Source organism: Xenopus laevis, chromosome 5L, assembly GCF_017654675.1.
Source record: "Xenopus laevis strain J_2021 chromosome 5L, Xenopus_laevis_v10.1, whole genome shotgun sequence".
In the NCBI taxonomy this organism is placed as follows: Eukaryota; Metazoa; Chordata; class Amphibia; order Anura; family Pipidae; genus Xenopus; species Xenopus laevis.
Window position 1 is genome coordinate 110652360 of NC_054379.1, and position 25207 is coordinate 110677566.

The following is a 25207-nucleotide window of genomic DNA, read 5'->3' on the forward strand; positions in this document are numbered from 1 at the left end:
ATTTGCTAGACTGTTTGTTTTTTAAGGGACAAATAGTAATGCCCTAATCTGCTAGTATTATGGGAAGCTTTAATAGAATGGTATTGTTAGCAAGCCATAAATTTGGTGACAATCATGTCAACTTGATTGTGACACGAGCAAATATTGAAATTACCTCAACTATTTTTGCAGTATTCTCATTGTATCTAGATGAAACTGCTGCCTTTGCCTATGTCTGGGTGGAAACTGTTTTCCTTGCTTATTTTCCTTTTTTGCAACCTGATGTCTTTTCATCTTACATTAATGTTTGTTTGATGTTTGTATTTGTAGCATTAAGATCATATTATTATGAAGCCAATGTTTTCTTTTTGCAATTCACAATTTATTCTTGTGGAACAGCCACGCTTGCTTTGCTAGGATTTATTTTTCATGGTCTGGGTGAATTTAATATGAATACAATGGTGGTTTTGTATGGGCAGAGCATCTAACATGTCTTCATATTACAAATATTATTTTGTGGTCTGATGCTTTTATTTAGGTTCTCCTCTACACCTCATTAGAGAGGTAGTTTTGCAACTATAATATCATCCAACATTAGTGTGCTAACCTTGTTTGGGGTCATAGGCAGAAGGATAAATTGGTGAATATGAGCTTTATTACAAAATAAATTAAAATCTTAAATCAAATCAAAAGCCTTACCCTTTTTGTAAAGGCTATTAGCCCACACATTGGATAGCAAACAGTGTACATCAAATTATATATATTCATTATACAGAATCCCCTGTTTCTGGATACATGTGATTACATACAGTGCATGAAATACTTAAATTAATCTAATTTAATTGGGAGTAGAGTGCACAAAGTCAATTTCACATTTGCCATTTCTTTGATCCCCAACACAACACATCTTTAGTACATGATGGATGGTAGGAAGTCAAGTGAGGGGAAATTGATAATTAATTTCACTATAATAGTAATGCCTTTAAAGTTATATACAGGAGCTCTCCATCCTGGATATTGCCATTGTTTGAGTGTCAGTGATATTGCACATGCTCAGTATGGTCTGACTTCTATTGAGAAGCTAATATTTCCAACAAAGGGGTTGTCACAAATAAAGTATTAGCAGTTACTTTTGTCCTTGAACTGATATAGAAGATTTTTGTAGCCTAATTCTTTAGTGGACTCCATTTTTCTGTTAAAAAATAAAGGTAACAAGGAATTTTTAAAACCCATCTCCAAATTTGCTATAAATTATATGAATTTGTTATACTCATATTTAGAAGCTGATGTAGACTTGCCTTGGAAGGGTTAATAGGCACGTGTAGTGCACATGTTTTCTATGACCAACAGTTGATACAAGATAATTAAAAGGATTAGGCAGGTTATGTTATCCATAGAATCCTATATGCTGGATATGTTCACTTTACCAGTTTTTTTTTTTTTCCAAATTTTTAAAACTGTACCATGTCAAAAGCAGAAGAAAAGTCTGTGTGGCAGATTGAAAAAAATCAACTTATTTTTATTTATAAGAAAATTTCCTTTAACTGACAAATTAGTATCTGTTGCAAGACAAGCGTAAAACATGAACACATCTGTATAGTTCAATTCTTTGGTCAGTAAACCAAGCCCAGAAATGCTGTTTGTGTATTACACGGTAGCTAAGAGGGTTGTGAATATGAGCACCAGCCTTCCACATGATATCATATTCCAAATGCCACTATTGGGATTTTAAGCAACAGATTCTTTAGAGTTCCTAATAACCAGGCCTTTGTGGCTTACTTCCAAGAATGTCCCATGTTTCATTAGGGTGCGGTAGTACCACTAATGCCCTGTGTGGTCTGATGACAGGATTCATCTAGTACTGGATTGCTGAGTATTTATTTGCATTCCTCGCAGAGCAGCAGAAAAAAACATAACATTTCAGCCTATCACAATCCAATTGTCAGTGTTAATTTGGTACATATACTTTTAAATACAGCAGTTATGTGATCTGTTAATATACTACATAAACTCTAATACTACATGTCCCAATGGTATGCAGATCTTAATACATAGCTATGCTGCAACTTGTAACGGTCAACATAAATTTTTTTTTTTTTTTTAAATGGGGTGTGAAATCACTTGCCAGCATTACCAGTTCTAATTCTTTAGTATTAAATAATATAGACACTTTAAAATGTCCGCATATATTGTGTAAAGAATATGTGGCATCTTCAGTGCAGAAATTCACTGCATTCTTCCCTTGTTTACACCATAACTGCAAAGTCAGGCTGCATTACTCTATCAGCTAGGCTAATAATGCTTGTAGTGGTTTGGCAGAGGATAAGATGAAATAGCAGAGGTCTGGAAATGTGTGTTGTTTGCTTCAGATTGCATCTGAAGTGAGGCTGCTTGCTGCAAGCATGGCAGGTATTCTAGGTATGTGGATACCTGAGTGAGTGAAGCAGCTATTCCTGGATGCTGAATCACCATTTTTTTAATGAAACAGGATATGTACAATATATAAAGATAAAATCATACAAGATATCATTGAGCTCTAAAAACATTACAAAAAAGATGTCTGTGATAACAGAGCCCCAATTTAGCAGTGTAAAAATATATAACTTACTAAAGTGTAAATATCCATAAAATTGTAAGGGGCAGACTTATAAAAGGTCGAAGTAAAAATTCGAATTTAAAAAAATTCAAAAATTTCAAGCTAAATTTTGTGTACTTAGACTAGGGAATAGTCTAAATTCGATACGAATTTGAAAAAAATAAAAAATTTGAATATTGAAATTTATCATGTACTGTCTGTGGTGTTCATGCAAATGGCCTGTAGATGTCACTGTGCTCATACTGTGCATATTTCCTGATAGCTTAAAAGTGAAAGCTTACTGTTGTATAATGGCTGCATGACTCTGCTAATAAAAGCACTGTTATACTCTACTCATCCTCGGCTACCAAAACATAACAAATGGCAACTAGGATGGCTCTTCTACCTCTGTGGCAGCCTGCACCTTTTCTTCCAAACCCTGGTGAGCCTACAATACCTTTTACTGCTTGGATTCGTATGTTTGAAAATAACATTATTGCTGCTGACCAAGGGGAGATTTCTTCTGCTAGAAAGCGTGCTTTACCTATTTTTTTTTCATGTGGGGTCCTAGCCACCAATATTTTTTAATGGGGGGCCCTGGCCACAAATGTTTTTTTATGGGGGGCCCTGACCATCAATATCTTTTTATTTTTTATTAACATGTGGGAACCCTAGCCACCAATATTATTTTTGTTTTTTTACTGTGTGGTGGGGGGCGGACCTGTGGGGTGGGGAGGACAGACCTGTAGGTGGGGCTTGTGGTGGGTGCAGCCCAGGGGGCCTAGGAAATTTTGTCGTATGGGGCCCTGCGATTTCTGATGGCGGTCCTGACAGCGTATATTCTATACATTACCATTACCTGATGATACTTATGAAACTGCTCTTACTGCTATAAAGAACTTTTTCATGCCAAGAGTAAATGTGGTTGCTGAAGGATATAAATTCCGCCAACGTGGACAACGCAATCGCGAATCCACAGAACAATTTCTAGCAGTTTTGAGAGAGCTGGTTGTTACCTGAGAGTTTGGGAATCTAACAGATGAAATGCTAAGAGATCAAATAGTGGAAAAAACAAACTCACCTCGCATTAGAGAGAGACTGCTCCTAGAGCAGGATTTATCCCTTGCAAAGGCTATTACAGTTTCTAGCAGTAGCAGAGGCTAAGACTCTCAGTCAGGGAACTGCTGGGAATGTACAGATAGTGAATTCAACACTGTGGCCTAATAATGCACAGTCACAGGCAAAATACAGTACTATGGAATGGGATTCACCTACACTGCAAAACTGTGCAGCAAATACAAATAGAAAATATTGCTTTCGCTGTGGTTCAACACAACACACTGCAAATCATGTTACATGTCTTGCAAAGGCTAAACGGTGCTGCAAATGCACAAAAGTAGGACATTTTGCTAAGATCTGCCGTAGTTCTGCTAAAGATGTTCATGAAGTCACTACTACAAATGTCACAGTATTAAGTGTGGATAAAGCTGGTACATTTATTCCAGACAAGTTTATATGCACTGTGTCAGTACTGTGTTTGCTGACAAGGGACACTCCATTAACCTCATGCTTGAGGTCAGCTGTTTCTATACTACCAAAGGATATTTTCTTGAAATACTTTGCAAAAGATCCGCTTGCTGTACCTGCCCTGAAACTGTTCAGTTACTTAAAGGATCCAATTCCTGTGCTATGTTGCTTGCCAATGACTGTACAATTTGAATCAAATACTGCAAAGTGTGACTTTTACATTGTGAATAAGGGTACTGCTATACTTGGAAGGGATCTCTTTGCAGCATTAAACCTAGAATTAGTCGATGGTCTCATTACTACAGCACCAGTGCCTGCCACACAGCCAGTGTCTAAAATTTCATTACAAAGCAACACTTCACTGGGTTGTGCAAAGAACTTTGTACACAAAGTTTAAGTTAAGACCAGATGTAAAACCAGTATGCCAGAAATTATAAGGGAGACTGTCTCACAGGAACTAAAGAAACTGGTAGAGCAAGATGTGATTGAAAAATCTGAATTCTCTGAATGGGTTTCATCAATTGTTGTAACAATGAAGAAAACTGGAGGTATTTGATTGTGTGTTGATCTTCGTGAACCTAATAAAGCAGTTGTTATATCATCCCTTGCCACATAGAGGAAATATTTTCAGAACTCTGAAGAGCAAAATTCTTTTTTCTCTGCATCTTCAGATTGCCTATCATCAAGTATTACTGCATGAGGAAAGCAGAGACCTCACTGCATTTATCACCCATGATAGTTTGTTTGGGTTCAAGCGTGTACCTTATGGACTATCTTCAGCACAGAGTTGTTTTCAAAGATTGATGTCTTCTATACTCCATGGCATACCTGTTGTAGAATGCTACTTGGATGATATAATTGTCTACGCTCCAACTATGGATCTTCATGACAAGTACCTGGAAAGGTTCTGAAATGCAGAACTGGAACTGAACCTTTCCAAATGCCACTTCAGACAAACTCAGCTGTCATTTCTGGGTCATATAATTTCACAAGATGGATTACTGCCTGACCCTGACCATGTCAACGCTGTTACACAAGCACCTACTCCATCTGATTTCCAGACCTTACAAGCTTTCTTAGGTCTTACTTCATGGTATTCTAAGTTTATTCCCAACTTTGCTTCAGTTGTGGAGCCACTTAGAGCACTACTACAGTACGTGGAACTTTAAGTCTGGTGTGGTCAGAGTCTGCTCAACAAAGCTTTGAAATAGTGAAACCGCTAATTGTTAACAGTCCAGTGCTAGCTTTATTTGATCCTGCACTACGACTATGGCGTTGGTGCAGTTCTCACACAGATCCATGCTGATCATACAGAGAAAACTGTTGCATTTGCATCCAGAATACTTACAGAGACTGAGCGTAAGTATTCAACTGTTGAAAAAGAAGCTCTAGCATGTGTTTGGGCAACAGAAAAATGGAGAACCTACTTATGGGATAGAGAATTTACCTTATGCACTGTTCATAGCCCTTTAAGTACACTGCTTAGAACAAAGGGACTAGGAAGAGCTGGAATGCGTATAGCTACGTGGTCAGCAAGGCTACTGAATTTCAACTACAAAATGCAATACAAACCAGGTTTGAAAAATGTTACTGCTGATTGTTTGTCATGTTTACCTTTACCTGCAGCTTCTGATACACTGGATGAGGACATAAAAGTTGTAGCACTGACTGATTTACTATCGTCTACATTTACAGCTGCTGATTTTTAGCAAGCTTGCCTCACATGTCCAATTCAAGTAAAACTACGGGACATCTTACAAAGCAAATGACCAAATGCTGAGAAGAAACTCGGTCCTGATCTTCAAATTTATACAGGATTAGACATGAACTGTCCTTAGTAGATGGCTATGTTGTTCGTGGAGCTCACTGCTTACTAGTACCAGAGACCTTGCGAGAAAAGCTCATACAACTTGCACATGAGCGTCATCAAGGAATTGTACGTACAAAACAAAGACTACAAGAACTATACTGGTGGCCAGCAATGGATGCTGATGTGGTAACTGCCATTCATTCTTGTGTTACTTGTCAGAATCATGACAAAACAGCTATCACACATACACCACCACTTCAATCAGTACCATTTCCTGATTCAGCATGGGAAAAACTTGCTATTGATATTGTCGGTCCTGCTGAATTATTACATGGCATGACAGATGCGCACTAAGTTACATTTTGCAGACATCAAACTTTCACAAAATACTGTGCCAAAAAAATCATATACTGCTGACATTGTGAAACGTTGTCAAGCCAAATGCAAAGCTTATACTGACAGAAAACGTGGTGCCAGAGAAGTACACTTTCAGCCTGGATCTTTAGTCAGGATTAAGAAGCCAGGAATACTGAAACAATGACAATCTAAATTTACTACACCACTTGAAGTGAGACACCAGCAAGGACCATACACATATGAAATGTCTGATGGACGCATATGGAATGCAAGTCATCCTGCTTCTGTTAGATATAACTTTGGATAAGCTCCATTTGATGAAGAACATTTTCCTACTCCTGATGTCAACTGCAATAGGCCTGAAGAAAGTGAACCTATAAGGCGTACTGAGAGAATCTGAAAACTACCTGCATGGACGAAGGACTTTGTGATGTGAAGAATGTATAATATTGTTTTAAAATGCATACTGTTTAATTGTTGCTCTTATTATAATTGTCCAAATGCTTTACTACCATAGGGGGAATATGTGGTCATGCAAATGGCCTGTAGATGTCACTGTGCTCATACTTATACTGTGCATACTTCCTGGTAGCTTAAAAGTGGAAGTGAAAGCTTACTGTTGTATAATGGCTGCATGACTCTGCTAATAAAAGCACTGTAATACTCTACTCATCCTTGGCTACCAAAACATAACACTGTCTCTTTAAAAATTCGACCATTCACCATCTAAAACCTGCCGAATTACTGTTTTAGCCTATGGGGGACCTCCTAGAAGTTATTTGGAGTCAATTGGTGGACTTTGAAAATCAGTTTTTTTTTTTTTTAAAAAAGCTTTTAATCGAATTCGATCGAATGCGCTATTACTTCAAATTTGATTGAAAACAGACCTATTTGGACAAAAAAAACCTTACATTTTTTAAAATAAATTTCGGTTCATATTTTTGAATTCGAATTTCAAAGTTTTTCAAATTTGAAATTCGACCCTTGATAAATCTGCCCCTAAGTGTGTAGTGGCAGTTAAATTTAATATTTCAGTGTGCTGTTTCAGTTACTAATGGAGTTATAAAGCCAAACTGGTCAAGCTAAAAAAACCAAAGAAAAAGAGTGCACTTCTGATGGTATAATATAGAAATGCTCATTAGCAGCAAATTTATGAATACATGTAAAATAATACACCAGAAGCCTGAATGAATAGCACACGTGGACAGAGTAGCCATAGTCATATAATAGACATTCACAACCACTTGGAGGAGGTTCATCTACTTCATAAAGGTATTTTGTCCATGCAGGACTTGGTTGCTGACTGGTGAACTGTTGAAGATGGGGTACCTAAGGAAGTTACTAAGGCTACTCTGTGATAGTCCTGCGCAGGTCCATTTTTTGTAACCCGTACCCAACCCATATCCGCAACCTGCAATCCGCAACCCGCATTCTTACCCACTTGGTCCCGCTACCCGACCCTACCGCAAGTACCTTATCCGCAACAGGGACTCGCGACCAGCTGACCATCAAGAATCAGGAAGTGCTGTCATTGTAAACTGAAAGTGACATCATCTGAAGTATGCGTGATCAGAAAAAAGGAGTAAAAATCGATATTGAGAAGACCAGTGGTCCGACCCACAAGCCCGCAGAACTGGCGACCAGCGTCTATACCCACACCTGGAACTTCTACCCGCAACTCGCAGGGTACCACAGGTTTTTGCGGGTATCCGACCTGCTGCAGGACTCTTAATGTGATATTCATTATTGTGTGTTGGGTTGAATCTTGACAATGTGCAGGGACTTAACTACAGAGAAAGCCCTGTGGTTTTGGTAATAAGTCAATTTACCAGTGTTTTGGGGCCCTAAATTGAATTTGCTGTGGGGCTCAGTAACATATGGTAACTCCACTGGCAATGCAGGTGCATATTATTTATTAAACTAATAAACTAATATTAAAGGTATGGGACCTGTTATCCAGAATCCTGGGGTTTTCCAGATAACTAATCTTTCCGTAATTTGGATCTTCATCTTCTATTAGAAACTCATGTAAATATTAAATAAACCCAATAGGCTGATTTTGTTTTGAATCAGGATTAGCTATAACTCACGTTTACTGTTTTATTATTACAGAAAAAAGTAAATAATTGTAAAAAATGTGGATTATTTGGATAAAATAGTCTATGGGAGATGGCCTTTCCGTAATTCTGAGTTTTCTGGATAACACGTTTCCATATAACGGATCCTATACCTGTTCTACAACATGATACATGCCTCTTTCTATTTCAGAATATATTCTCCAGTGGTACCTGAGACACCTCTACAGTGACTGCAATAATAATGCACACCAGTTGCAAAAAGGTTTGCAATGCTGTGTCCATATTCTAGTATAGTGGGGCATGCTGTGATTTGCAAGGGTACAGTGTCACAAATTCTGTATTGTGGAAGAAAGACATGGCAAATGCAACCACTTTGCATGTAGCCTAGGTTCTCTTAGTAATAACATTAGAATTTATGCAAAATTGTAATATATGTTTGATTTTTGCAATCAATTTGTAATCCTTTCCCCCCATTGTATTCAACTTTTCTTGAAATGTAATGATGTAATTTAAGGCTACTCTAAGAGAATCACCAGGAGATCAAGCTGGCTTCAGGCCAGGAAACAAAGATATTATTACCAATACATGATAGATTAGGGCAACCTTTTTTTTACCCGTGAGCCACATTCAAATGTAAAAGGATTTGGGTAGCAACACAAGCATGAAAAAGTCCCTGGTGGTGCCAAATAAGGGCTGTGATTGGCCATGTGGTAGCCCCTATGTAGACTGGCAGCCTACAGTAGACTCTTCTTGGCAGCATACTTAGTTTTTATGCAATTTTTACTTGCTTCCAAGCCCGGAATTCAAAAACAAGAACCTGCTTTGAGGCCACTGAGAGCAACATACAAGGGGTTGGTGAGTAACATGTTGCTCACGAGCTACTGGTTGGGGATCTCTGGATTAGGGAATACTAGAAGAAAGTTATCATGAGCTTCAAAGTTGTCTAATTCTGAACATTTGTCCAGAGACAATTCATGGAGAAAAACTTTGAGCCTAATTTAATTCCAGATATTCCCACAGTTTTTAATGGGGGTTTCATGAGGCAATTGACAAATTTTTCTCACTGAACAGAATCTGCCCCATTATGAGAAATGGAATTTTCTGGGAAATGTCCCTACATAGCTTCACCAGAGAAGGCAGCCACAGAAGTCATTGTAGCATTCAAAAGTTAATTTTGAATGGGGAAAGTCTTATCATAGTGTCATATTTTATATTTTAAATGATTACTCCCCACAATGTTTACAGATCAATATTAATACAATTCATTTGCTTTTTTATTATTATTATTATTATTATTATTATGCATATCTTACATAAACACAGCAACTGATATGACTTGTTAATGTGCCAAGTGCCTGGTCTTTTCTCTGATGATTATCCCTGTGGAAGTATTTTAAACACGACTATATAAAGCTCTAGGCCAAGTAGCTAGAGTTTCACTGGCCACATGGTGCGAGAAACAGATTCCTCCTAAGTGATTAATGCTTTTTTCCTTTTAAATGGCTTTTTACACATTTTCTGGAGAATTATTATTATTAGGTATATTATTTTTATTAGTAATTCTAGTAGGTTATAATACTTTTGATAGAGCGCCTACATATTTACAGTGCTTTAAAGAGGTTTGCATACAGTGCCTTATAATTGTTCTTGCACCACAGGAGCTTACAATCAAATGTTCACACACACAAATTCTTACTCTTTCTTATACATTCCCTATAAGTTTATAACATTTTCATTCAATCTTTGCTCTTTCATATAACAAATATATTTAAAGGGGTGGTTCACCTTTACATTAACTTTTAGTTTCTTATAGAATGGCTCATCCTAAGCAATTTTTTGAAATGGCCTTCATTTTTTCCTTTTTATAGTTATTGAATAATTTACCTTCTTCTGATTCTTTCAAGCTTTCAAGCTTTCAAATGGGGATGACTGACCCCATCTAAAAACAAATGCTCTGTAAGGATGTATTGTTATTGTTACTTTTTATTACTCGTCTTTCTGTTCAGGCCTCTCCTATTCATATTCCAGACTCATATTCAAATCAATGCAGGGTTACTAAAGTAATTTGGACCCTAGCAACCAAATTGGAAACTGGAGAGATGCTGAATAAAGAGCTATATAACTCAAGAACCACAAATAATAAGAATGAAAAACAATTTCAAAAATGTCTTTAAATATATTTTTATTATATATGCCCATATTATTATTATTATTATTAACATGTATTTATATAGCGCCAACATATTGCGTAGCACATATCAGTACTAACTATAGATTTTAGTATCACAATAGCCTAAGATATTATGCTTGTCCAATAAATCATCCAAGCCCCTCTTAAAAGCATTAACAGAAGCAGCCATCACAACATCACCCGGCAGGGCATTTCACAACCTCACTGCCCTCACTCTGAAGAACCACCAATGCTGCTTCTACCCTCATAATTTAAGTTTTCCATCCTTCTAACCAGTTTTATTGTACGTCACTGCACTCTTTCCAGCTCATATATATCCCTCTTAAAGGAGAGGTAAACCCTGTAGAAAAAAACTGTACCCTCCACCCAATGTAGACCCCCCCTCCCTCCTTCCCCCAGGCTAACTGCACCCCCTCCCCAGGGAAATGCCCCATACTTATACCTACCCCTCGTTGCAGATTAACTTAATTTGTGCATATTCAGGTTTCATGTGGCCCTCCATAATAATGAAGGGACTGAAATTAAATGAGAACTGGATTTTAACAGAACATTGACATTACTGTAAACAGGGTTGTTCACTTTTAAATGAAGTATGATGTACTAATTTAATGTCTTTTTATGAGAACGTGAGCAGGGACTTTTATTCTGGGTTGGCAGTGGATGTGATCTACTTAGACTTAGCTAAAGCATTTCATACAGTACAGCGGACTTTACGGCATCCATCTTCACCGACTCCTCTGTAAGCTGACTGGGAGATCGGTATGTTGGCGCATGCGCAGTTGGAGCAATTTGCCGGTTTTCAACAACTGTGCATGCGCCAAAATTGACGGAGATTGCCGATCTCCCAGTCAGCTTACCAAGGACCCGGAAGATGGATGCCGTGTAGTCCGCTGCCAGAATCTGCGACGAGGGGTAAGTTGGCCAGTTCTCTATCCAGGTGCAAATACTATGTTTCAGGCCAAAATTCCTCAATTTGACCAGTAACCTTCTGTGTGGCCCTGTATGAAATGCTTTAGCTAAGTCTAATAGATCACATCCACTGCCACATGAAACCTGAATAGACACAAATTAAGTTAATTCATATTTAGGGCTCCATACAATTATTAGAGAAGATATACAAGTTACTGTGAGCACAAGAAGGGTCCAAAACACATGACTAAATAGTTTTCAGTACAATTTAGGTGTTGTTAAAATACATTATAACTTATGTTTTGGGTAGCCGAGGATGAGTAGAGTATAACTGTGCTTTATTAGCAAAGACTCATGCAGCCATTACACAACAGTAAATTTCACTTTCACTTTTAAGCTGTCCAGGAAGTAAGCACAGTATGTCTGAGCACAGTGACTACAGGCCATTTGTATAAACACCACACAACTTCCAGCATCCTTCTCACAGCTTCTGGATGGAAGTTTGAAGTTCAGAAATGCAGCTATGATGGCCATGATTTCAGCAGTTCTGGATAACGCTTTGTTCCTTTTTCTCCAACTCCTGACTTGTAGATATCCCTTTATTTCGGCCCCCCCCCATACAAGGCAATTGCCAGATTAAAAGTCAGCAATAGTGTTTTAGCGTGTTTTCTTTTAAAGTATTTGGTGTCTAGCAGCCAAGTTGCTCTCCTTTAGAGCACTGTGTAACATGTCAAGACTCGTCTATGGAATGACAGCAGTCCTGAGGAATTTTGTGAGTTTTTATTATATAGCTAACCTGAAAAAATAATAGAATCTGCAGTATTTGCACAGCCAAGTTAAATCAAATACCATTCCTTTTGCTTGTACTTTAAAGTACAGTGATTTAATATTTGTCCTACAGATGAAGCCACTTGGATTTGTGAGTTAAATGCGTCATGACTCAGAGTTAATTGAAGAAACTGTGTTATCTAAAGTTATCTTAACTCATTTAATGCATTTAACCTTTTCATTAGCATACCAAAGCACCATTGTTCACAATGGTGAATGCTTTAATTAGATGGGATGTTGTGACACAGTTTTCTGTGTTAAATGAGATAAATGGGATATCTGTGTTTAGTTATTCTGTGTCAAACAGACAAACCAAAGTGGCTGCATCTGTAGATCAAGTAAATACTGTTTAACCATATTCTTCTGTTTGCTTATACTTAAATATAACAGTTCCCCTACATTATTCCCTAATATATACTATACAGTATACATACAGTTCCTTGCAAAAATGTTTGTCAAATTCACTCGTTTTACTAAATAACAGATTCCATAATGACATGCTGTTCTTTTTTTTTTTTTTTTCTTTACAATTTTACAAGAGCTGAAACATTTTTTTTAAACACTTTGTTTTTATTAAAGGTTTTATACAAAGTCAAAATATGTTGTACATGTTGGGCGGCATGGCCACCATCGGATTACTACAAAAAAATGTGAGGAAAGAACAATTGTGTTAGATAGGGGAGGAGGAAAGAAAAAGAAGACCTGGATTAATAGTTGCAGGTCCGTCAAGCCAGCATTTCACAATAAAATACAATACATTTATGCAACAGATTTATTAATTATACTTTATTTTAAAGCACATCTGCATTACTGAAATTATGCAGCATCATCCCCTTACCCATAAATTGCTTAAATATGAACAAAATTTGCATTTTGCAGTATAATGTTCCACATTATTCATATTTGACATTGGCAATTTTACTGGCATTTTAGTGCCGGAATGCAGGTAATACATTTTTCACAAAGGAGTTATTTTACATACACTATGCACTATGTAGTCTTTTTTCCCCCATAGATGAATGGGATGCTAAATAATATTGAGGGATTGAGTAAACGAATACTCTCAATGAATGTACCGTGGTGTTGCCTAAGCCTCCAATCCATCCAAACCCTTCCCTTACTGCTGGAAGCCCCACGTCTCTGCAGTCATCTGTGCCTCCTTATATCACTGGGCCTAGAGTTGCTACCTGGCCGGTATAAATGATTCTTGATGCCAATGTTATTAATAGGAAATAAAGGCAGTAGTTGGCCCCTGACAAGATTCTGATGCCGACCATGTTCAAACTATGCACGTGCATTAGGCGTTAATTTCATAAGCCAATTAACATATCTGTATTGAGATATCGTAAACTGAAGTAGCCAAATACAGTTGAACCCCCATTTTACATTTTACAGAGGAGCAGGAAGAAATGTAAAATTCAGGAAAATGTAAAATCAGGGGAAATGTATTATGCAGAAAAAAAGGAGGGAAAACTGAAACTCAGGGGATCACTGCAAAACCCACATAAACTCAAGAGAGAACATTCAAACTCCCTGCAGATAGAGCTTTGCTTATACCTTTAGGCCTTGACACCTTTAAAATCCATTTTAGATGTTATGGACTCTCTGTATATATGTGAATGCAACATACGGCACATAGCTGTTTCTTCTCCTATGAATAAACAAACATATAAATTCAAGTGAATGGTAACCTACTTACAAAGGAAACTTAGTTACTTTATAGCATGAGCTGGATGAATTTAAATATTGATTTAATTTTGGTGGGATGTAGCACAGCACTGCAAATAACTACCAATGTCTGTATTAATTTTACAGCTTTGGAACATATGAAATGTCAATTAAGAATGGCAAATGGCAAGTTTTCATTCGCTTGAGCAGCTCTGCCGGGTATTTGTTTAGGTAGAAATATTAGACAAAATAATACCTGCCCCATAAAGCCTATATTTGTTTTGAATCCCTGCAATAACCCTGACATTATGTTTCTGTTATTATATTCCAGTACTGACCATGCACAATTGAAACATAGGTCAGTTAGCCCATAATAATGTGTTGAAGGAAGAATTTAACATTTTCCAACAGAAATAGTCATCTGCGAACATATCATATCGATGTGGAGTTTCTTTGGACCACAATAATGTACAGGCTGGGTTTACAATCAAAATAAAAATATGAGATAACAGCACTGAAGCCTGATTTATAGGATTAGCACAGCAAGGCATTATGAGCCAGTGGTATCTTCTATCCTTCATCTCAACAATGACAGCCTATCAAGAGTGCTCTTTGAGCACATGCCAGCATAACATTGTTTTTATATAAGGCACACTATTGAACCCAACAAATTAACAATATATCCTTGTTTACTCTATTCCACTTTGTATGAAAATTAATGTTTCTGCTTTATTCTGAAGTTTGCTGCCTAATTCAGCATAACAAACATAACCAATGGGCTAAGAAATAAGACAGGATTTCCACCCGTTTCCCAAAAAGTCATGTTGCTACAAAACAGGTAGTGTCATAAAGAACAAACCTGAGAGCTAGACTACTTTAATGCTAATCCATTGGTATACCTAATGAGCTTAAGGGTAGGACTACACAGACGTTTCCAGCGCGATCCGACGTGCTGCGACAAACTGCCGGCGACAAAACGCATGCGATGGAAATAAGGTAAGTAATGGAAATGACGGATGACGCAACATGACTGTCGGATGCAGATGCAGCGTGCAGTGTCTGCATCCGACAGTCGTGTCGCGTCAGATGAACTCTGCGACTTCATCCGTGTAGGCGACCCCATGTCTAGGAGCTCGATCAGGAGGGTCTGAAGCTCCAGATTTTCCAAACTGAATGGATTTTACAATTCTGCCTGGGGAGAGTAGAGAAAAGAGAGAGGATCCAGCGGGGTTTCTATTGTGTCACAGGCTGTTTGTGTGCCTGCCACGTGGGAGCCAGTACCTTGTCCATCGGGAAAGGTACTTGGGAAAATAGCGCTACTGGGACCATTTGTGCTCTTGTTGGGAAAATTGACAGAGACTCTTTTTCACTAAAGGAGTAGTGTGGGACTTTGCCTGGTAAGGAATTACCAGGATAGGACTGGCACAGGGTCACCTGCCAGAGAAGAGTTTTCCCAGTACCCTTTCACCTAGCAAAGGGGACTCAGGACCTGTAATTCGTAAGAAATTGTATGATGTATAACTTGGCACAGGGTGGTGGCAAAAAGGGATTACATAGCCATTGCCCTAAAACAATTATTAGGTGTCCTCTGTTCTCTATGTAAGGACTTGTTACTTATTATTTGCATATACAGTATAATTGTGTTTTGGAGCTGCACAACTGGTCAGTCACTAATAATCTCCCCTGTTCTTAAAGTTTCTTAAATTAACTTTTAGTATGTAACAGAATGGCTTATTCTAAGCAACTTTTTAATGGTTCTTCATTATTTATTTATTTTTTATAGTTTTTAAATGATTTGCCTTCATCTTCTTACTCTTTCCAGCTTTCAAATGGTGGACCCCATCTAATAAACATATGTTCTGTAAAGCTACACATATTTATTGTTATTGCTACTTTTTATTACTCGTCTTTCTATTCAGGCACTCTCCTATACATATTCCAGTCTCTTATTCAAATCAGTGCATGGTTTCTAAGGTAATTTGGACCCTAGTAACCAGATTGATAAAATTGCAAACTGAAGAGCTGCTGAATAAAAAGCTAAATAACTCAAAAACAATAGAAAATGAAAACCAATTGTCTCAGAATATCACTCCCTACATCATACTAACAGTTTATTGAAAGATGAACAACCCCTTTAAGTATGCGGCTACTGTATATATGCCATTGCGGTTTAATGCAAACAATTCTGGTTTTGTGGTAGTACTGATAATGTCTAGTCTACTACTAAAATAGCTTCTTCAGACTGATACAAAGCTACCTTTCTGATCACACAGGTGTATTGGCCAGCTAATAGTTTGTGATCCCTGCAGAAGGAATTGTAAATGACAGTTCATAAAGCAATTTTTCACGTTGTCCGTTCTCTGAGCACCTTTTTTATTTGCAATATTTTTTTTTATCACCAACACTTTTTGCTCTTCCAAGTAATCTTTTTCTCAGATGCATTAGTAATTAGGTTACTGGTAAAGAGTAAGTGCTAAACTTTGAACCCTAGGGCATTCAGTAGTACTTTTCTCTGCCTGCCAAAGGTAACAAACGGTTAATGGGAAGGAGTTAAGGGCTCAGGTTCAAGCTGGTTAGGAGCCAGGTGAGCAAAGAGCAGATAAAGGAGCACCTGCCTAAAGTTTGTAAGAGCCTTGGGGCATGGATAGACTCGAGACACTCTGCAATCTTTTTGTCTGACACAGTGCCAGCGTGCCTTTCTTTTGTCATTTAAAATATTTCATTAAAGGTCATTCAGTCAGCACAACAGCATTTAATACCCTCTGTGATGCCAGCTCCTTTACTTCCTTTGTGCTCACAAAATAAACATGGGGTTACATTTCCTTGAGAAAGGTGGGGTGGAGCCTTTATTCTAACAGTAATGTCTCTTTTCAGAAGGTTGCCAAGTCGTTTTTTGCTTATTCTATCTCCTTGCATACTTTCCAATACACACACCCAACATGTACAGCATAATCTTCCTCGTAAATCTTTCTTTTCTTTATTCCCCCTAAGGGCTAGACTTTTATTTCGGTTAAGAGACTCACCCAGTTAGAGGTGGAACTATAATCAGATAATAAATGTAGATTTATGTATATTTTGTGGATGTATTTGTAGCAGCATTTTTCCTGCCTTAGATTCCTTCATAAGTAGGCTTTGGTGCTAACCTGCTCCAAGTTTACCAGGCCAAGCTGACCATACATTGGCTGGTAAAAGCTGATGCCTTGGCCCCTCCAGATCTATATGATCAGATTGTCTTACACGATAAGCTTTACTGAGTTTTTCCAGATGGTTCGCAAAAATGCTTTGTCTTGTAGTATAATAGAGGGCAAATTTACATAAAAAGGCCAACGTGGAAAGTGCACTTTTCTGCCAGAAATTGCTTCATGGTTTTTTAACCACATTGCAGTTTTTTTCCTGGATTTCCAGCTGCAAAATGCAACAATACAGACACTAGTTAGTGTCCACTTTGATGTTGCAATGCAGTGAAAAGTTTACTGAGTGAAAATGAGTATGAACAGTGTTTTGTCCATTTCATCTGTAGCAAACTGCTAAGGGAACTACGGAATCCCATTATTTTTATGGCTTTGCACTAGCATTTCTAAATGAGCTCTTAGATTTGCACCTCAAATTATGGGCCAGATTCAAATCAAAGAGAGTTTTTTTTTTAAACCTGAAAATTTATGGGCAAGATTAAACTTGAGGATAAAAAATTTCTCCTCATTTAGTTCTGATTTTTTTTTTTCCAAAGACTTCAATCTAGCACTATATACATAATCTGTGCTGTATAGCAATGCAGGACTACCGTTATGTGCCAGAAAATAAATAAACAAGATCTGACATGTTTTAAAGCCTTTTTTTTATAAAACCAAACTGCTATTAAAGGGTGTATTCACTATTGCCAATGTATTTGAAATAATATTTTGGGCTTGTGTGTATGAGAAAAATGTGCTGTCATTTGATGAATATGCCCCTGTGTGAATGCTATTCCTGTATTCCTTAATTTTAATTGATGATGGGGCCAACCAGAAATTGTGTTGTGATGGTGGTGCTGTGTTAGATTACTCTTCTATATGAGTTTGAGCTTGTATGTGGACACTAAAATAACATTTCTTCCCTGGAGCGAACCGGATAGGGTTCTTAAGTGCTGATAGATGTGGGGGTCAGTTTCATATCCCAGGGTGCTCTCTTTACTTTATTTGCTCCTATACTTCCTGCCATTCTGGAACCTCATCATAAATCAGGATACCTAGCTGTTTCTGCCATGATAGCTTAATACTTCAACTTTTAATAATTTTAGTAAACCCTTTGGTTTTTCTGACCTCATACTGTAATGTAAATGTTTTGTAAATGCCTGTCATTAACTTTTCTGATACCTGTAATTGAATATTAACTTCTATAGTATAGTCAATATAAAAATGACAGCATTCCAAATCACTTAGCTGTCAACTGACAGGGAATGGATTTATTTCACTAAATTCTTTAACTGTCATTTTAACCTCTGGGCAGGGGAAGGGAAGCATAAAACACAGGGTTTATACAATAGAAAAATGTTGTTTGTGGCAAAAATTTAAGCAGTTTTCTACAGATTTCTTCTAGATGGATATAGCCTCTAAAAGCAGGAGCAAAGGCTCTTCAAGGGACTGATTCAATTAAACTATGGAAACAACACTGATTTAAAAAACAACAAAAAAAACCCTTTATTGGGTGTCCCTTGGGGCATGTAAAATACACATATATTAACTCTAGGTCTGTGAAAGAATGAGTGATACTCTGAGTACATGTGATCTAATAAACGATTCAGACAAAAGTAAGTACAGTATGTAAAATAAAGAACAGACCTAATTCTGCTATCTTACACGTTTACTTAGGTTTCATTGCTTGTTTAAGGAAATGTGAAACATTGTTTTTCCACATAAAAACATTACAAAATGGCATACTTTTTAATATGGTGGATCCACTTTAAAAACATAATAACACCTGGAAATAAACTGATAGTTTGAGCCTGACACTATCTATTTAATATATATTTTAATAGTACATCTCAAATCCTTTCAATGAATCATCTGTTAACTGGCAACCACTATCTGTCTCCCTGTAAATGATGTTTAGGACAAGGATAATCCATTGCCCATTATAAATAATCAGAAGTCTTTTCTCTCACACCCCATTCCTCTACTGCCCTATAGGAAAGCTCTAATAAATTTGACACATTTATGGCAAGCATAGTTAAAATAGTCACAGCTCCTTCCATACTATTCATTACTTAATCCACTTGAAGGGCCACCATCAATAATTGCTGGACCAAGTACTATCAAGTTAGCAGAGTCAATTATTAGCCCACTACAGTGAATGTGGGCCCTGCCAAACAGCAGAATGCACCACTGAAACAAATAACTTGCACAAGCATGGTCACATCACAAATACACCGTGGCCATGCCCCATTATGCCCAAATCCTACCCATTATGAAACCAAACCATGTCCACTTTCCCAGATGCCCCAACTTCTTAAAATACCTGAATCACACCTCTGCATTTTTACTCCCACCCTCAGCCATGAAGCACCTGATTAGATTCACCCATCCACACAGACCCCAATCCTGATCCAAGACTAACATATTGAGCAATAGGTTCTCAATGCTTAATTACTACTGGGGCCAGGGAAAACACAAATTGGTGCATTGCCATCTTACATGATGATAAAAAACAGACACCCCCTTAGTATACTGAAAGGCTAGCATATTTGCTCATCACAGTGAATCAGGCTTTCCTAGACTTTAACATGTGCCTATATTAGGTTCATACTTTAGAGCTGTGATCCTCAACTAGTGGCTGATGAGCAGCATGTTGCTCTCCAACCCCTTAGCCTACAAGCAGGTGCATATTTTTGAAAATCTGGCTTGAAGGCAAGCTTAGTAGTATAAAATCCAGGTGTTCTGCCAAACCATGTCTCCTGTAGGCTGCCAGTTCACATGGGGCTACCAATAGTAAATCCTAGCTCGTATTTGGCACCATTTGGAACTTTTCGAATGCTTATGTTGCTTTCCAGCTTTCTAGCCTGATATATGCTACTTTTCCAATAGACGTTTTACCATAGAGGATATTTGTCAACCCATAGGTTTTTGCTACAAAGTTTTTATCTCCTGATCAGAAGGAAGCAAGTTACAAGTAAAAGTATAATGTCCTGTCATTAACTTAATTCATTTAGTTTTGTTTTCAGTTCTGAGAGAAAGCAAATCATTCTGTGACAGATGGGCAAACACAGAGTAGCTTAGACATAAGTAATAAGTAAATTCGATAAAAGGGCTTTTACATAAAAAAATGCTAATGTTCAACCGTACTTAAAGCTTTGGTGGACTTATGCCAAGAGGTTCAATTAACCACACATACCAGGCTTTGCTAAGCAAGGGGTTTGTAGAAGTATGCAAAGAAAACATTCTAATAATGGCTTAAAACCATTCGTTTAGAGAGAATGAAGGGCATGTTCTCCAATTTAAATTTATATTTTTCTACAGAAAGATACCTAATCTTGTAAAGAGGATTACATGCAAAAATTATTAGGTTTCCTCTTTCAAATTTGAATGCAAAATTTTTTTAATAGTACAGTACAATAGCCAGTTGATGCCAAATATCTTAATATACAGTATAATGTGTCAGAATAGGTGAGGTCAGTGTAGAATCTGATATTTTTTCCCCATTGAAAAAACCTAGAAGAATGCATTGTGGCAAAATTCAAGTCTGACAATTAATACCCTTCTATAATAACAAATGATTATTAATATCCTGTTAAATAATTGGAATCTTCAGGTAGTTAGATTTTCAATACTTTGCTCATATCCTTTTACCAATGGTATTATTTAAAAACCTATAGGCTCTGGGGCAACAGTTGAAGCATGAAGCCTACCAGTGCACCTGACACCACTCGCTCCCATTCTGTCGGCTTGCATCTATCAGCCCTGTGGGGCTTGCTGGGCTTAAATCAACTCTGACTGTGGTGATGCAGATCTCCTGGAGGGCTACACTGGGACAGTTGCACCACATGGTAGTTACACTATGTCTCTTGTAAATTCTTCCAGTTTCTTTCTACTGGTGGCCAAGAGTTTACCAATTGGGATAGTAGCTCCAATTGCCTGCATCCAGCAAGAATCTGACTGATGCTTTCACTATCAACTAAATTTACATATAACCTGAAATATTTTAATTAATGTATATTGCAAAGTTACTAAGAATTATATTTCCTTTTATGATGCAAAAAAAAAAAAGTTTTAGGTGGAGATAAAAAAATGTTTCAAAATATTCTCTCTAAGGCCAGAGAGAGAAAGGGTTGAGAAACTCCGAAGAACACACTGAAAAAAAATTATATGAACTGTAATTCAGCATAAACTCAGTATACATCATTGAATTTGCTTATCTGACATTTAACAGTGTGCCATCAAATGTATTAATGTACCCATTTATTCTTTTCAGGAGAGAAGGCGAGGGTCTTCGAGTTCATTGGGATAAACTGCGTGAAGCCTCTTTTGCCAATCGCTGGAATCCATTTTCAGAGGCTTTACCTTACACTACTTTTATTGATCACCCCTTGAAAAACTGCTCAGAAAAGTTTTCTGTTATCTGCCAGGTACTGTGTATGAATAACTATAAAACTCACCTTGTTCTGAGTTTTACACTTATTTTAACCTCTAAAAGATCTGGGATTTCAGCCTGTACAACCTATTCTCTTGTTTGTTGATTCTGGATGTATCCTGCTCTTATGCATTGCCTGGAGGTTATGCTCCACTATGACAAGGAAGAGGATAGTTTTGATCTGGTGGGCCGCTACCCCCCCTTGTGTGCCCCACACACGAAAGTCTGCCTGCTGTGACTCATTACCTTGTGTGTAATTGCCTGCCCTATGCTCCCTGTTTGTGCCATACTCTGCCTGACATATTCTCATTTTGTGTGCCATACTCTGCCTGCCCTATGATCCCTTATGTGCTTCACACTCCATACTCTGCCTGCCCTATTCTCCTTGTGTGTGCCATACACTGCCTGCCCTATGCTCCCTTTGTGTGCCATAATCTGCCTGTCCTATGCTCCCTGTATGTGCCATACTTAGCCTGGCCTATGCTCCCTGTGTGCCATAGTCTGCCTGCCCAATTTTCATTGTGTGTGTGCCATACTTAACCTGCCCTATAATCCCTGTGTGTGCCATACTCCACCTGTCCTATGCTCCCTGTGTGTGCCATACTCTGCCTGCTCTATTCTCCTTGTGCATGCCATACTCTGCTTGCCTTGCTCCCTGTCTGTGTCATACTCTGCCTGCTCTATTCTCCTTGTGTGCCATACTCTGCCTGCCCTATTCTCATTGTGTGTGCCATACTCTGCCTGCCCTATTTTCCTTGTGTGTGCACCATACTCTGCCTGCCCTATGCTCCATGACCCCGTCGTCACCTACCATAGGTGTATAGTTTTTTTGGTCCTTCTACAAAATGGAGTGGGAGGTGGCAACCTCAGTCACTTCCTTGTAAACCTAACCTACATCACCCTGACCCACTCCTTCAGCTGCCCAATCCCATATTTTCAACTCGGAGGGGCTTCTGCACCTCCGGCTCTGTCATGTCCCTGCTTCCCTAGTCTGTGCCCCATGTCATCAGGTTACTGTCTTAACATTTTTATTTTCAAACACAAAGAGAAAACAGCAAATTAAGTTATAATAAACTAATCCATGCTGTATGGAGACATCTGCATTCAAAATTCATAAGTTTCCTTTATAAAGGCAGGTGCTTGTAGCTTTCTCTTTCCTACTGAAAGTTAGTAAGGACCACCTTAGCATACACATAAATAGCATTTTAGATAATATACAATGGAGTCTAAAGGAATCCCATACTTTTATTCTGAGAATCTGGATTGAGGAAATATGGCTTAGTATTTGCTTAATTTCATTGAGGATAAATGTCTCATAAATCAAATCTAGACACAATAAATCACATCTGGCTGTAGTTCAGAATGACTGTCGCAGCAGATCTGTTTTTTTTTCTTATTACAATAATTAAAAACTGCCATTGTGAAACCAAATCATCAACTTCAGTTCTGTTTGGGGAACTCTAAATCAGTATTTTTTTCTCTTTGCAGATTTCTGGTTTTAGTGATAGCCTGGTAAAAGCTGCACAAGAAGCTCATAAGGAGAATCCAGTGCCAGGCAGAGCCAATGGAGCCATATTCCTCAAACAGCCAATTGTGGTAGAAACTTATGTGGGATTAATGTCGTTTATTGGGAATCGCAACAAACTTGGCTATTCACTTGCCAGAGGAAGTGTTGGTTTTTGAAATGGATTAATTTGTTGAATTTGGCGAATGTTTATCTTTGCTACAATTCTACATGATCATATATGCTACTTCATGTCATTGTTTTGGCTTCAATGGCTTGGTAGGTGTAGGTACAGTATAGTTTGTTAGCATTTCAATAACAGAATAATACATATATGGTTATATATTACAATCCAAGATCCAAATCTTCATTTTACCTAGGCCAGTTATGTACATTTATACAAACAGCTATGTACAATGCAAGGCATACATCTTGTGCAAAAATTCTATATGCAAATGCACTTGGTTAATACACTGTTTTAAATGTTATCCTATGGTAAATTAGGCTTTCTATAAAATGTACCATACATTTTTGTACTATTAAAATTGGTTATTATTTAACAGTAAGTAAATAGTTTGTTTTTTTGAAGAAAAGATATGAAATATAAATTTTTATATATCATACATAGTGATAGATTCTCTATTTATTTTTGATTAGTTGTGGCTATTAATTAAATAACAGGCCCAAGCGATTTGCATTAAGAAGTGTCTAATATATTGGGGACGCAACCCCCAGGGAATTATCCTTTACTTTCACGATTTAGTGTTTATGCTAACAAAACAGTCACACCAAAAAGGGAATTGTGGGGTTTTTATACTAGTAATCTAATTATCTGACTCACAAGGACCAACATTAGGTCACCTGTTTGGGAAATATGTTATCCCCACGCACATACTCATATAGATAAAAGACCCAGCACCATCATCGAGGTTTTAAAACTCACACCAGTCGAATTGATCGAGTCTGAAAAAACAACAAGTTTTAAATAGTGTATTTTCAGATTCTAGCTATTTCCATGGTCAGGGTATTATAAATAATAAAAAGAAAAATGAAAAAACTTGAATTATCGTGGAAAACACAACTTGAACATTAATAAATAACCCCCTAAGTAGCTTCAGCTTCCTGGTTTGACCAGTTAAGTTAAAAAATAAAGATTTTAAGTTTTTTGTGAATAAAACAATAAGTAAAAAGTATGTTCCGCATTTATTAAACTCATGTTAAACATGTTAAACATGGGGGTATATTGCCACTATAAAATAACTGGAAGGCTGCCACATTGATTAACTTTACATTATTATCCTTTATTTATGTAGTTGACAGCAGCACTTTGCAGAAATGTATACATGATTTACATAAGCCCCTGTCCCAGTGGAGCTCACAATCACCAAATCACATTCACACACACTATGGACAATTTCATCAGGAACCAGTTAACTTTCCTGTATGTTTTGGAGCGTGGGAGGAAACTCACATAGACACGGGGAGATCATACAGACTGGATATAATCAAACTTCAGTCCAAAGTGCTGCATGGTAGAAGGGCTATTCTAATAAATGGGCAAAATAAATTGGACCATATATTAGCCAGTATTACATCATTTTATATAGGACTATTGGATAAAGAAGCATCCGATGACGTATAGTAATATATAGCTTTCACTAGCTGTTCTTCATCACACTTCCTGAATGGAGAAATTTCTGACTAATGCTGATTCTTCATGATGATAGTGATTAATGGTAGCTGATGCAATCCTTTCTTTGTTACTGTGATTTCGCAGGAAAAGATCCAGTCACAACCCTAGCCTGGAGAGGTGGTGGGGCCATCATTATATTTAAAGATCCATGGCATTTGGCTTGGTTTGCTGCATGATCCTTGCATGAATCACAAAGCGTTATGAAACTAGTTGTGTAGATCAGCAGCTGCAGATTTCAAAGTTATTATACAGGTATCCAAAACATAGTTGGGACTATTCAACAGTCAAGCAAATAAAGAATGGTATTTTGCAATGGAATATTTGACAAAAAAGCAACTTTCTACCTCATTATTGTTCCTATGTGATGGTCTAGTTGTTGTACTGTCTTGAATACAAGCAAAAGTGAAAACTCAAACTATAGCAAATCATTATGAGCTGGGGATTTATAGTATAATGATCAGTAAGGGGCAGATTTAACAAGGGTTG

General features: G+C 37.5%; 1 protein-coding gene across 1 annotated transcript in view; it reads left to right on the forward strand.

The window, feature by feature from the left end:
• Nucleotides 1-23594, forward strand: part of tprg1.L (tumor protein p63 regulated 1 L homeolog) — a 49649-nt gene extending 26055 nt beyond the window's left edge. Inside the window, 2 exon segments of the mRNA NM_001090242.1 lie at nt 21366-21519; nt 23013-23594. Of these exon segments, the coding sequence (NP_001083711.1) occupies nt 21366-21519; nt 23013-23207 (349 nt within the window). The 3' untranslated portion in view covers nt 23208-23594.
• Nucleotides 23595-25207: the final 1613 nt, after the last annotated feature.